Genomic DNA, 13,678 nt, shown 5'->3' with positions numbered 1-13,678 from the left:
CGAACAACAAAGTCACAGAACAAGTTCTAACTCAAGCTTTCTTAACTATTTGATTTCATCAATCTAATTAAGTGTGCAAATAAGCCCATAATAAACTAGCATACATGTAGGTAGGCTGCAGGGAAGAAATCACTTTCAAAAGGTAATGAACAAGGAAACACTACTATATAAACTCAACAGTTTGGAATAATTTCCCCTAGATTAGTGCAAGTTGCTATTTAACAACTTGTTTACATTTATAGTTAAATTTCTTTGCTTCTGAGACATCTTTGAACCTTACTACTTAAAATGACATCTTCAGAGCAACAGCACTGGTGTTATCTGAGACCTTGTCAGATACTCAGAATATCAGGCTCTACCCCTGATCTACTAAAAATGAGAATCTGCATTTTAACAAGAGCCCTAAGTGATCTGTAGGCCATAAATTTGAGAATCTCTGGATTATGGAATGACCAGCTGTGACACTGTTGGAAACAGGCTAATATAAAAAAGAATACAGGCAAATCAATAGGGACAAAAAGTACATTAGTGATTGCCAATGGCTACAGGATCGGGGAAAGGCAAATTACTACTAGGTATACATACATACTGTTTCTTTCTGGAGTGATGAAATTAGAGAGCAGTGATGATTGAACAACTGTGTGAATATACTTAAAATCAATGAATTGTATACTTCAAAAGAATGTATTTTATGGTATGTGAATTATATCTCACTTTTCAGAACAGAATAATGTTAATAGCACTGGGCCTTTGCAGCCTCTCCCATTAAGATGTCTAAATGGTTATTTCAATACTATATATGGTTGGCTGGTTTAAATATTAATGGTTGGCTATTAAAATTAAATATGAGTTACACGGAAAACTATTCTCTTTAATAAAACCACCCAACTTTTTTTTTTTTTTACAGAGACAGAGAAAGTCAGAGAGAGGGACAGACAGGGACAGACAGACAGGATGGAGAGATGAGAAGCATCAATCAGGCCTGACCTGTGGTGGCGCAGTGGATAAAGCATCGACCTGGAAATGCTGAGGTCGCTGGTTCAAAACCCTGGGCTTGCCTGGTCAAGGCACATATGGGAGTTGATGCTTCCAGCTCTTCCCCCCTTCTCTCTCTCTCTGTCTCTCTCTCTCCCTCTCTCTCTCCTCTCTAAAAATGAATAAAAAATAAAAAGAGCACACATTTAAAAAAAAAAAAAAAGAAGAAGCATCAATCATTAGTTTTTCATTGCGCATTACAATACCTTAATTGTTCATTGACTGCCTTCTAATAAGTGCCTTGACTGCAGGCCTTCAGCAGACCGAATAACCCCTTGCTCGAGCCAGCGACCTTGGGCTCAAGCTGGTGAGTTTTTTGCTCAAACCAGATGAGGCCTCGCTCAAGCTGGTGACTTCGGGGTCTCGATCCTGGGTCTTTCGCATCCCAGTCCGACGCTCTATCCACTGCACCACTGCCCAGTCAGGCAAAACCACCCAACTTTTATATATTAAGAGCCTACTTTGTTTTAAACACTGTACTAGAGCCTGACCTGTGCTGGCGCAAGTGGATAAAGCATCAACCTGGAATTCTGAGGTTGCTGGTTTGAAACGCAGGGCTTGCCTCATCGAGGTACATATGTGAAGCAACTATGAGTTGATGCTTCCCACTTCTCACCCGCCACTCCCTTTCTCTCTCTCTCTCCTCTCTCTAAAAATCAATAAATAAAATCTTAAAAAGAAAAATCCTCTAAACACTGTACTAGATAGATTCCTAAGATTTAATAGTGAATATATTGACTCAATCACTGACCTAAATTTTGTGAAGGCAGAGTGATCTATACTAAAAAGACTTTCAAAATGCTAATACATGAATGACAAAAAACACCCTGCAACAATGGGAAATTCAATTCCATAAAGACCACTAGATTGTTCGTTTTTATGCTAGAAGAAAACAAGAGCATTGCAAATTATTAATAACTTAATTATGCAATGTTTTATATAATAAATGATTTCTTTATGTGTCTGGGAAAATTCTGAGAATAAATCCACATACCATGCATAACTGAACAGATAGAAACTCCCTGATACGAAGAAGAAACACAGATAAAACAAGTACAAACAGTCTTGGTGGTTTCACAAACAGTTACAGTTATGGAACAGACCTACTTTGGGCAAATGGTAAAAAAAAAAAATAGAAAGAAAAAAGAAAATAACAAAATATATATGACATAAGAAAGAAATAAGAAAACCAACAATTAGGAAAAGCAATAGGAGAAAAAATTAAATAAAAAATCAAATGATGAGATAAAAATATTACTTAGTGTATAAATAAGCTTCACAAATGTCTTTAATTCAACTTGAAAATTTGGGGAACAATCAGAATTTCTTTTCAGAATCTCCTGAATTGTGAAGCCCACAAATTAATCAATTCACATATACCACAGGATAGATTTAACACAACCTAAAAAACGATGGTAACTCAATGCTACCCAAAACAATACACAAATTATCAACTCAATTACACATTCTACAATTAAATATATATCTATACTGATTAGCATTTAAGTACTATAATAAAAATGCCTGACTCCTATACATTTAAATGTTATTTCATCATAAATAAATTTCTTTTTTTTTTTTTTTGTATTTTTCTGAAGCTGGAAACCGGGAGAGGCAGTCAGACAGACTTCCACATGCGCCCGACCGGGATCCACCCGGCACGCCCACCAGGGGCGATGCTCTGCCCCTCCGGGGCGTGGCTCTGCCGTACCAGAGCCACTCTAGCGCCTAGGGCAGAGGCCAAGGAGCCATCCCCAGCACCCGGGCCATCTTTGCTCCAATGGAGCCTTGGCTGCGGGAGGGGAAGAAAGAGACAGAGAGGAAGGAGGGGGTGGGGGTGGAGAAGCAAATGGGCGCTTCTCCTATGTGCCCGGGACCCCCACGCCAGGCCGACGCTCTACCATTGAGCCAACCGGCCAGGGCCCTATTTTTTAATAATAAGAGGTAAGAATGATTTTTCAATTATGCCTGTAAATAGGTTATATCTATCATCTATCAATTTCAGTTTAGGATAGTTAAGGGGACTATAAAATAATTGTTATATTTAGGAGTGAAATTAGGTAACAAGGTACGTGTATCTTAACTTTACTAGATAAATTATTTTCTTCAGTGTTATACTACAATAATTTACAATTCCATTAGCATTATGTGACAGTTCTAGTATCACTGCAAATACTTGATACTGTCACCAATCTGGTGGGCAAAAATGTACATCTTATTGTGGTTTTATTTTATATTTCTCTCATCATATTATAATTGAGTATCTATTAGCCATTAATGTTTCACTTATTTATAAAGTTTCTCTTTACTCTTTGGCTTATTTTTCTTTCTTTTTTTTAATTCAGTGAGAGACAGACTCCTGCATGCGCCCTGACAAAGATCCACCCAACAAGCCCACTAAGGGGAGATACTCTGCCCATCTGGGGCATTGCTCCATTGCTCAGCAACCAAGCTCTTCTTAGTGCCATGGAGCCATCTTTAGCACCTGGGGCCAATTCACTCTAGTCGAGCCATGGCTGCAGAGGAGAAGAGGGAGAGAAAGAAAGAAGCAAGAGGGGGCAGGATGGAGCAGATGGGTGCTTCTCTTAGGATGTCCTGAATCGAATCCAGGACATCCACATGCTGGACCAATGCTCTAACACTGAGCCAACCAGCCAGGGCCTGGCCTATTTTTCTACTGGATTAAAAATGCCTAGCCTAACCAGGCAGTGGCACAGTGGATAGAACGTCAGACTGGGATGTGGAGGACCGAGGTTCGAGACCCCAAGGTTGCCACCTTGAGCGCAGGCTCATCTGGTTTGAGCAAGGCTCACCAGCTTGAGCCCAAGATCGCTGGCTCGAGCAAGGGGTCAGTAGGTCTGCTATAGCCTCCCAGTCAAGGCACATATGAGAAATCAATCAATGAACAACTAAGGAGACTAAGGAGCTGCAACAAAGAATTGATTCTTCTCATCTCCCTTCCTGTCTGTCTGTCCCTATCTGTCCCTCTCTCTGACTCTCTCTGTCTCTACCACAAAAACAAACAAAAAACCTAAATTGAAGGATTTTGAGGAAGAATAGATTAAAGTAAGCATCATGCCAGCAACATCCAAAGACCAAAACCACAAATAAAGTTAGGCCTATTAATCAGATTATTTTAAAAATACAAGGTGGTATGGCAAATTTATTAGAAAGGCAGGTAATCCAAAAGTTAAAAAAAATAAAAGAAAGCTTTTCTAAAATAGAACCTACTTATAATAGAAAAAAGCTGACAAAACAGCTTGCACCCAAACTTCAGTTACTTACTACTCTGCAAGTAAGATTTTCAAATGTTTTTCTTTAATTACAAAAATTATTTTTATTGATTTTAAAGAGAGGGGAGAAAAAGAGGGGGCTAGGAGCGAGAAGCATCAACTCGCAAAAGTTGCCTCTTGCATGTTTCTTGACCAGGCAAGCCCAAGGCTTGGAACCAGTGACCTCAGCATTCCAGGTCAATCCATTGCACCACCACAAGTCAGGCCAAATATGTTTTTCTTTTCTTGTATTATTTTACTGTCAAGAATACCTAGCATTATCTTGAGCAAATTTAATACTTTGCAGTCACTTTGTTTGAAATGCTATTTTACTTTCAACTCTTTGAATGCTGTATTATCTAATCACATCACTAAAATCTACAAAGTAAAAAATTTCCAATTAAATATAACATTCCTCTAAGAAAAAAAAAAGGCTCATTCAAACTTTGAAAATTACTGAGCTACGGCCCTAGCTGGTTGGCTCAGTGGTAGAGCATCGGCCCAGCATATGGATGTCCTGGGTTCAATTCCTGGTCTGGACACACCGGAGAAGCAACCATCTGCTTCTCCACCCCTCCTCCTCTCCTTTCTATCTCTCTCTTCCCCTCCCGCAGCCATGGCTCGGCTTGAGCAAGTTGGTCCCAGGCACTGAGGATGGCTCCATGACCTCCCCTCAGGTGCTAAAATAGCTGTTGCCAAGCAATGGAGAAAGGGACCCAGATAGGCAGAGCATCACCCCATAGCGGGCTTGCCAAGTGGATCCTGGTTGGCACCCTTGTGGGAGTCTGTCTGTCTCCCCGCTTCTCACTTAAGAAAATTACTAAGCTGCAAAGTATGCTAAGAAGCTTGTAAACCTGTATTTATCAGTCTATATTATTCCTATTATATGCTGTCTATTATAGCATATATAATAGAATATATATTATATATATAATTATATATAAAGCATATATAATAGAATATATATATAGCATATAGTAAAATAGAATTATCTGTTTTTGAACAGTAATTTTCATTCCTTCAAAATTCAGTCTAATAACTCTAGTTTGTATCTGTGAAGTTCCACTGCATCCTGACCTTACACTGTTCTCATTATTTTTGTTATTGTTTCGTTATTTAAGTCTAAGATCTATATTAAAAATATGAGCAGCTTATGTTACTGATATAAGAAAAAGAGATATAAGACCAAAGCAACAGAATAATAATCTGTGAGGCTATGTCATTATGCTAATCCACTGGTACTTGAAGTACTTATTTAAAAAAAATGCCTTCAGTTTCAGATTATAAAGTGGGAGAGAATATTCCTTTGATTCAGATAGGCTTGGGGGTTGTATCTGGACTTTACCAGTATTTCTGTATATCTTGGGCAAGTTGCTATTAGTACCAGGACTCATTTTCTAAAATGTAACTGGGTAATAAAGAATGTAACCAGGGAGGAAAAAGCATGTAACCATGCCTGTGTGCAGCACTATGGACATGTCCAGGAAATATCTAAAATATATCTAATATCTCACTTCTTAAGGCCTTGCAAGCAGGGCTTGAAAGCTATAGTACCATTTCAAAGTAAACAATGAGATACCACTGCATACCTATTAGAATGCCTAAAATCCAGAAAACTAACAACAAATGATAGCAAGGATGTGCAGCAACAAAAACTCTTACCCATTTTTGATGGAAATGCAAAATGGTACAGCCACTTTGGAAGACAGTTTGGCAGTTTCTTAAAAAAATTAAACATACTCTTACCATCATAATCCAGCAATTGTGAACCTTGGTATTTACCCAAAGGAGCTGAAAAGTTATGTCCACCAAGATGTACTTTAGTAGATGGATGGAAACTGTAGTACATCCAGATAATGAAATATTATGCAGTGCTAAAAACAAATGAGCTATTGAACCATAAAAGACATTGAAAATCTTTTATTTTCTGAGAGAGAGGAAGTCTAGTAAAACCAAATAGTTATTTTGCAGTTGAAAAATACAGTAAATAAAATGAAAATCTAACCAGACGGGCTCAGCAGCATATTGGAGTTGGCAGACAAAAGAATCAGCAAACTTGAAGAGAGGCAATTGAAAGTACTTTCTCCGGACAACAAATAGAAAAAAAAAATTAGAAAAAATGAACAGAACATCAGAGATCTGTGAGATAACATCAAGCCTATAAATATACATATAATGTGAGTCCTTAGGAGGAGAGGGAATAAAGGGGCAGAAAGAATATCTAAAGAAATTATGGGCTAACCAGGCGATGGCACAGTGGATAGAGCATCAAAATGGGATGCAGAGGACCCAGGTTTGAAACCCTGAGGTCGCCACCTTGAGCATGGGGTCGCTGGCTTGAGCAAGGGGTCACTCAGTCTGCTGTAGCCCCCTAGTCAAGGCACATATGAGAAAGCAATCAAAGAACCAAGGACACTAAGGAGCCGCAATGAAGAATTGATGCTTCTCATCTCTCTCCCTTCCTCTCTGTCTGTCCCTATCTGTCCCTCTCTCTATCTCTCTTCCTGTCTCTGTCACCAAAAAAGTTAATAAATAAAAACACAATGAGATATCTCACATCTGTTAGAATGGCTATCATCAAAACAACAAGAGATAACACATAGTAGCCAAGGATGTGGAGAAAAAAGAACCCACAGACTCCTCAGCATTACAGAAGTGTTGTTTTCAAACAGTGCATCTATACAGTGTTCCCTTGTCTATCACGGGGCTTAGGTTCCAGAACTCCCCACAACAGACAAAAATCCGTGAAGTAGCGACCTTATATTTATTTTATTATTTATATATATTTTAAGGCTTTATAAACCCTCCCCACACTTATAAACCTGTCTCACACTCTTTTTATGTTGTTTCCAATTTTTTAGGCTAGAAAATGTTTATTTTACAGCAAAAATAATTAAAATATATAAAAATATGTATATACTGCAAAATCCCGAGGTATAGCGAATAACTCGTGATACAAAATTAGATATATATAATTTAAAAATCCGTGATATAGTGAGACCACAAAAAGTGAACCACAATATGGCAAGGAACAACTGTACTTGGGTTTTCATTTCCTAATGATCATATACCCTAAATTTCAGCTAAATTACCCAGTTAACTCATGGAAGGTGAATTAATGTTAAACTAAATATAGTACTCTAAAGTAGCACAATTACACCCAATGATATTCATAATGGTTGAGATGATAATGTTTAAGAATTTTAGGGAGTTAAAATACACTTACCAAATGATTATTCTGGCAAAATGTTTGTAACAGCATTTTATAATTAATAGAAAACTGTCAAAATGAACATTTTTAAGCAATATATTTATATTCTAAAGCATACCTAGTCTCATGAACTAATTAAATTTTTTTTTGTTCTGCTTCTTTATCTATTCAACAAACACCTGCTATGTGCCAAATACTATGCTAAAATCTAAGGATAAAAGACAGGGTCCCTAACTCACAATCTAGTGAGAAGCTCCCATTCTGAAATAAAAAAAATTCACAAATAATGGAACTAGGACTTGTGACTAATTTAGCTACTAAGGCAAATAGACACTCAGGTCTACAGATTTCCTGCCTCATATATTTTTTGCACCACATTTTTTCTTACTGCTAAGAGTGATGATGAAGGACTTCCATGTGAGTGAAGAGAAACATGGAATTGTGGGCAATATAGTTACCAAATTAGAGACATAAGTCCCTATTAGATATGATATCATGAAAACGCCCCTATAAAAAATAATTAAGAAACTGAAGAATTAAATAAGAAACTAAAGAACTTCAATAAGGTGCAATAATACAGTAGTAAGCCTTCTAAGCCATATTTATGGTTTTGTCCATTTACTGATCTATTAAATGGGAATGTTAAAAACATTTATTTCATATCCCTGTTAGGAAAACTAAATTAATACCTGAAAGTACTTAGTAAACCTGGTACTTGGTAAATAGTAAATGTTAGGTATTTTTATGGACAATCACTTCTTAAATGCATATGTGTGTCATTTAAAGACAAAAAAACAGGCCCTGGCCAGTTGGCTCAGCAGTAGAGCATTGGCCCAACATACGAAGTCCCAGGTTCGATTCCCAGTCAGGGAACACAGGAGAAGTGACCATTTGCTTTCTCCACCCCTTCCCATCTCTCTTCTCTCTCTCTCTTCTCTCTCTCTCTCTCTCTCTCTCTCCCACTCCCGCAGCCATGGCTCAATTGCTTCAAGCAAGTTGGCCCCAGGAGATAAGGACAGCTCCATGGCCCCACCTGAGGTGCTAAAATAGCTCAGTTGCCAAGCAACAAAGCAATGGCCCCAGATGGACAGAGCATCACTGATAGGGGGTTTGCCAGGTGCATCCTGGTTGGGAGCTCATGCAGGAGTCTGTGTCTCTGCCTCCCTGCCTCTTACTTAATAAAAGAAAAAAAAAAGATAAAAAACATTTTTTTTGAATTGTTGAGAAAATAATTTATGTTATCTTTATTTTGCTAGGTTTTTTTTTTAATTCATTTTAGAGAGGAGAGAGAAGGAAAGGGAAGAGTAGGAAGCATCAACTCTCATATGTGCCTTGAGCAGGCAAGCCCAGGATTTCAAACCAGTGACTTCAGTGTTCCCAGTCGATGCTTTATCCACTGCGCCACCACAGGTCAGGCTATTTTACTAGTTTTGATTGTTTTAATTACCTGCCCCAGATAGGAATGATCTTTCTCTCTATCCTACTACTATGATGGTTTTATTTTTCTAGCAACTAGTAAAATCTAGCACTAAAACAAGTATTTAAGCGTGCTAGGTAGCTCAGTTGGTTAAAGCACCATCCTAATAGGACAAGGTTGTGGGTTTGATCCCTGGTCAGGGCACACACAAAAACCAACTAATGAATGCATAAATAAGTGAAACAACAAACTGATGCTTCTGTCTCTCTTTCTTTCTCTCTCTTTCTCAAATTAATGAATAAAAAATTTTTTAAAACGTGTATTTCAGAAAAAATATTTAATATGCATAATATCTAATAGTATCATCCCTTTCTCTATAAAGACATATTTCAGTTCTAAAAGTACAGCACGGATGGACCTGGAGAGCATTATGTTTAGTGAAATAAGCCAGTCAGAGAAAGACAAGTACCATGTGATTTCACTCATTGTGGAATCTAATGAACAAAATGAACTGACAAGCAAAATAGAGACAGACTCATACATAGACAGCAGGCTGACATCTGTCACGGGGCAGGGGGCTGGGTGAGGATAGTAGAGGAGTTGAGAAAAAAAGGACAAAAAAAGAAAATAACTCACAGACACAGACACAAATTACTATAGTGACTGCGAAGGGAGGGTAGGGCAGGGTATGGGGGATAAATGGTGACAAAGACTTCACTTAGGATGGTGAACACATAAGACCGTGTACAGATGATGTGTTGTAGAAGTGGGCACCTGTACCTGTATAATAATGTTAGGCACTGCCACCCCAATAAATTCAATTTAAAAAATAAAATAAAATTACAGAAATAATAGGCATTAAGTTATTAATTACATTGGATCACCATTTAAATTAAGTAAATCATCATTTAGCTCAGAATTCTCAATAATATCATTCAAAGAATATTCAAATGATTTTCAAATAATCAGCAAATTTATGCTGCTTTTTTCATCTTATATAAAATATCATTAACATCTTTGAAATAACCATGCATTGTATATATTAATAATCTATTTTATATTAATCTCAATAAACATCTAACATTGATAATAAAATAAATAATATATTTATGTCCACTTACTGCAATCTCTCTACAAGCCGACATGGATATTCCTGTGCCTTCAATTTGCTTCAATGCATATTCCTTTTCATCTTTTCTGCATATGAACAAAAAAAATTATTTTTCTATACATTATTTTCAGATTCAAAACAATTACAAAAACAATGAAAATGCACTAGTCTTTCAGTGATATGTACACACTCTCACATGCATGCACTGCTTATTATTTCTGATATTTCAACTACAGAAATATGAAATACTGAAAGAAATTCATGTCACAATGAAAATACCAGACAGAGCCAAAACATAAAATTTAAAATGGAAACAGACAGGATACTAACCAAGTTTCGAAAAGTAAACAAGCATTAATTTTTAAAAAAAGTAAACATGAATATAAGCTCAAGCACATTGCAAGATTACTCCTATATTTATCTGTTATAAACATTACCAACAAAAGTAAATGCCAGATGTAAACTCTTATATTCATTTAAAGTAATTACACAGTATTAGAACCAGTTAGTAGAAGGGAGGAGCTATAAAAGAATGGTGACCCGTTGGGACACCTTAGTTCTCACCTAGGAGAGGGTACATTACTTTTGCCTTACAAGCTTAACCAAAAGCCTTGGAAAGACTTAGAAACTCCAGTCATAATCATCTCATTCTCAAGAACCCAGTAGTTACAGTGAATTTTCCAAGTAATGGAAGTAGGATTAGGAATTCTGAAAAACTACAGTAGTTATCAGGGTGCTTAACCAAGTGAAGAGTGTAGTTCAATGATAATTATACAGTACATAAAAAGGGTAACATTATCAGATGAGTGGCTAGGATCACACATCTGGGTACTAACACCAGAAGCAACCACACCAAGGTCCCAGCTAATGTCACAAATGTGATTCATATCGAGGGTTGTTCTGATAAGAGGAGTATAATCCATGCCCTCTAAATTTTGTCTTTTGATTATATTACAGCCTCAGCTAGGTATCATCATGTCACGATGGTTTTGTCAAATGGTAATACCTACATGGTGCCATATCTGTCCTACTTAACTATTTCTTATTTTCTCCATTCTGTACTTATGAGCAGATAAATAAGTTTAAGAGGTTATTCATATGCATTTTAAAACATCACTTTAAATGCCTTTTGAAGATTTTCATAAACATCCATGTTTTGGAAATAACTTAGTTATGGTTACTTTCCACTACAGTCAGTTTGAAAATTATATCTATTTGTCTTCCAGTACATGGCATTCAAAATAATTAAGCAGCATTTTGAGAAACAGAAAACACACCAGATATATCAACAGGATGGCCTGTTATCAATTAATAAAATGATAACCATGAAGGTCATCAGAAACATGGAAAATGTTAACCATATTCCCATATACTACTGAAGAAATACACAAATTATATATACCACATAAAAATATACATGTATCTAGACATATGTTGAGGTAATATAACAAATGAAAAACAGTGTGTTAAGATGTAGAAAGTTATGTTAACTAGCTTTAGTATGAATACTTTGTTGTCTTTTAAAATTAGAATTAAAAGAAAAATGGAAAAATTCAAAGAATGTGACACTCTAAAAACAGCCACCTACTAAAACAATCTTTAGTATTCAAAGTGATATCTTAGGCATGTTCCAAGAGCAAAGTAAAGAACATGGAAAGCTTAAGTAATCATCGTTTCCTTTTTCTCTATCCTGTCTCCTCCAAACATAAAACCACCAGACTTTCTTAGACTACTCAGAAGCCACCAAGAAGTACAAGCAGCAGGGAACTGAATGTAATTAAAACCAAATGTCCCCCTCACCCTAAATATGTATGTGGATATGTGTGTGAGAGCACTTGTGCCTGCGAACTTATTACAGTGCTTACAAATATAAATTTCATAATTTAATAATTAACTAGCAGGCATCAATTATAGAATATTTAAATTTAATAAATTATTAAAATATATTAAAATTTATATAATCTTTCTGACAAAATTTCAATATGAAATCATAATTTTAAAAACATAAATATTTCAATCCCCAATTCCCATAAATGAATTGCTCCAGAAGCTCATGTATTTGCATAGTTTTATTTTTAATACTGTTAAGAATATTACACAATCTGGATAGGTTATCGTTGCTATGGAAACTATAAGATTTTTTGCAGCAAATCAAAAAGTACAAAATTAACACATCACATTAATGACTTTTGAATTTCACATCTAGCTGTCAATGGTTTTTGAAAGCTTGAACAGAACAGACTGAAGTATATGGGCTTCTTTGAATAATATGGATAGGATCTAGGAACAAACCCAGTTAATTATTTCACCTAAGTTTAACATAACTTCCATCTGCTAAATATGTACTATAAAATACTCCACGATCTGCAAACTTAAGAATTACCTGCAACTTTTAGATTGAGAATCAAGCTATCATTACCATTTCTCTTGTATATTAGCTGGCAAATGGTAAGTGATGCTATGGCATCTGAGGTTCACCATATGAAGAAGTGGGAGACTCCAGGGGGCATATGAAACTCACTTTTACCACAGTACTCTATCAATGCCAATCTTTGGTCACATGCCACAAAGCCCACAAACATTTCAATGATTATTACCACATGAGGCAGGGAAGCTTTATTACTCTCAACTCATGTGAATGACCTTCTCCAGGAGCTCCTCCAAATGGCAGTGACAACTCATATATCACAGCTTGCATGACTCAGTCACATATAATATTAAATACCATAGGTATAATTTGTTCTTTTACATGACAAGGCTGAAAAGCAGGTGAACCTTGCCTATACTGCTATAATAGTCTGACTTTTAGGGGAAGCTTAGTTTTGTTGTGTGTTTTTTTTAGCAAGAGAGACAGGGACAGACAGGCAGGAAGGGAGAGAGACGAGAAGCATCAATTCTTCATTGAGGCACCATTGCTGTTTATTGATTGCCTTCGTATAGGTGCCTTGACAGGGAGACTACAGCAAAGCAAGTGATCCCTTGCTCAAGCCAGTGACTTTGAGTTTCAAGCCGGGGACCTTTGGGCTCAAGCCAGCGACCATGGGGTCCTGTCTATGATTCCACACTCAATCCAGTGACCCCACACTCAAGCCATATGAGCCCATGCTCAAGCCAGAGATCTTGGGGTTTCGAACCTGGGTCCTCCATATCCCAGTCTGACACTCTATCCACTGTGCCATCGCCTGGTCAGACTATTCTTTCTTAAAACTATTTTATTTCTAAATAAAAGTAGTTTATCATTTACTATAATAAAGACAGACAAAGCAATTTCAAAGCCATCAGGGAAATGGCTCTCTATTTTAGTGCATATTAGATACTATGGTTTGAGCACCTACATAATGAAAATAATCAAGAGTTTACTAAAGAAATCCAAGAGAATTAAAAATATATAAATTTGTACTATAAACATGGATATATAAGGTCTACCGGAAAGTTGTCCGTTTTTGGAATAAAACAAAATACAAATTTTTCTTACCGTCAATAAACTTTATTAAATAATATAATTGCCATTATTATTAATGATTTCTTGCCAGCGCGAGGGCAATTTGTATATCCCATTTTTGAAAAATGTTTTATCTTTTGATGCGAAAAATTGAACCAGTGCTTGTTTGATCTCTTCTTCATTTTTGAAT

At 36.5% G+C, this 13,678-nt stretch overlaps 1 protein-coding gene across 3 annotated transcripts in view; it reads right to left on the bottom strand.

Annotated features, from left to right (window-relative positions):
- The window catches only part of CDK19 (cyclin dependent kinase 19), a 232,043-nt gene that overhangs the window by 110,465 nt on the left and 107,900 nt on the right, over window positions 1-13,678 (bottom strand). For all 3 annotated transcript variants that reach the window (XM_066373467.1, XM_066373466.1, XM_066373468.1), the window contains one exon: window positions 10,057-10,132. In XM_066373467.1, coding sequence (XP_066229564.1) covers window positions 10,057-10,132 — 76 coding nt within the window. The remainder of the gene's footprint in view (window positions 1-10,056; window positions 10,133-13,678) is intronic.

Source organism: Saccopteryx leptura, chromosome 3 (genome assembly GCF_036850995.1).
Source record: "Saccopteryx leptura isolate mSacLep1 chromosome 3, mSacLep1_pri_phased_curated, whole genome shotgun sequence".
In the NCBI taxonomy this organism is placed as follows: domain Eukaryota; kingdom Metazoa; phylum Chordata; class Mammalia; order Chiroptera; family Emballonuridae; genus Saccopteryx; species Saccopteryx leptura.
The sequence above is the reverse complement of the archived record's forward strand: the minus strand, read 5'-3'. Positions and strand labels throughout refer to the sequence as shown.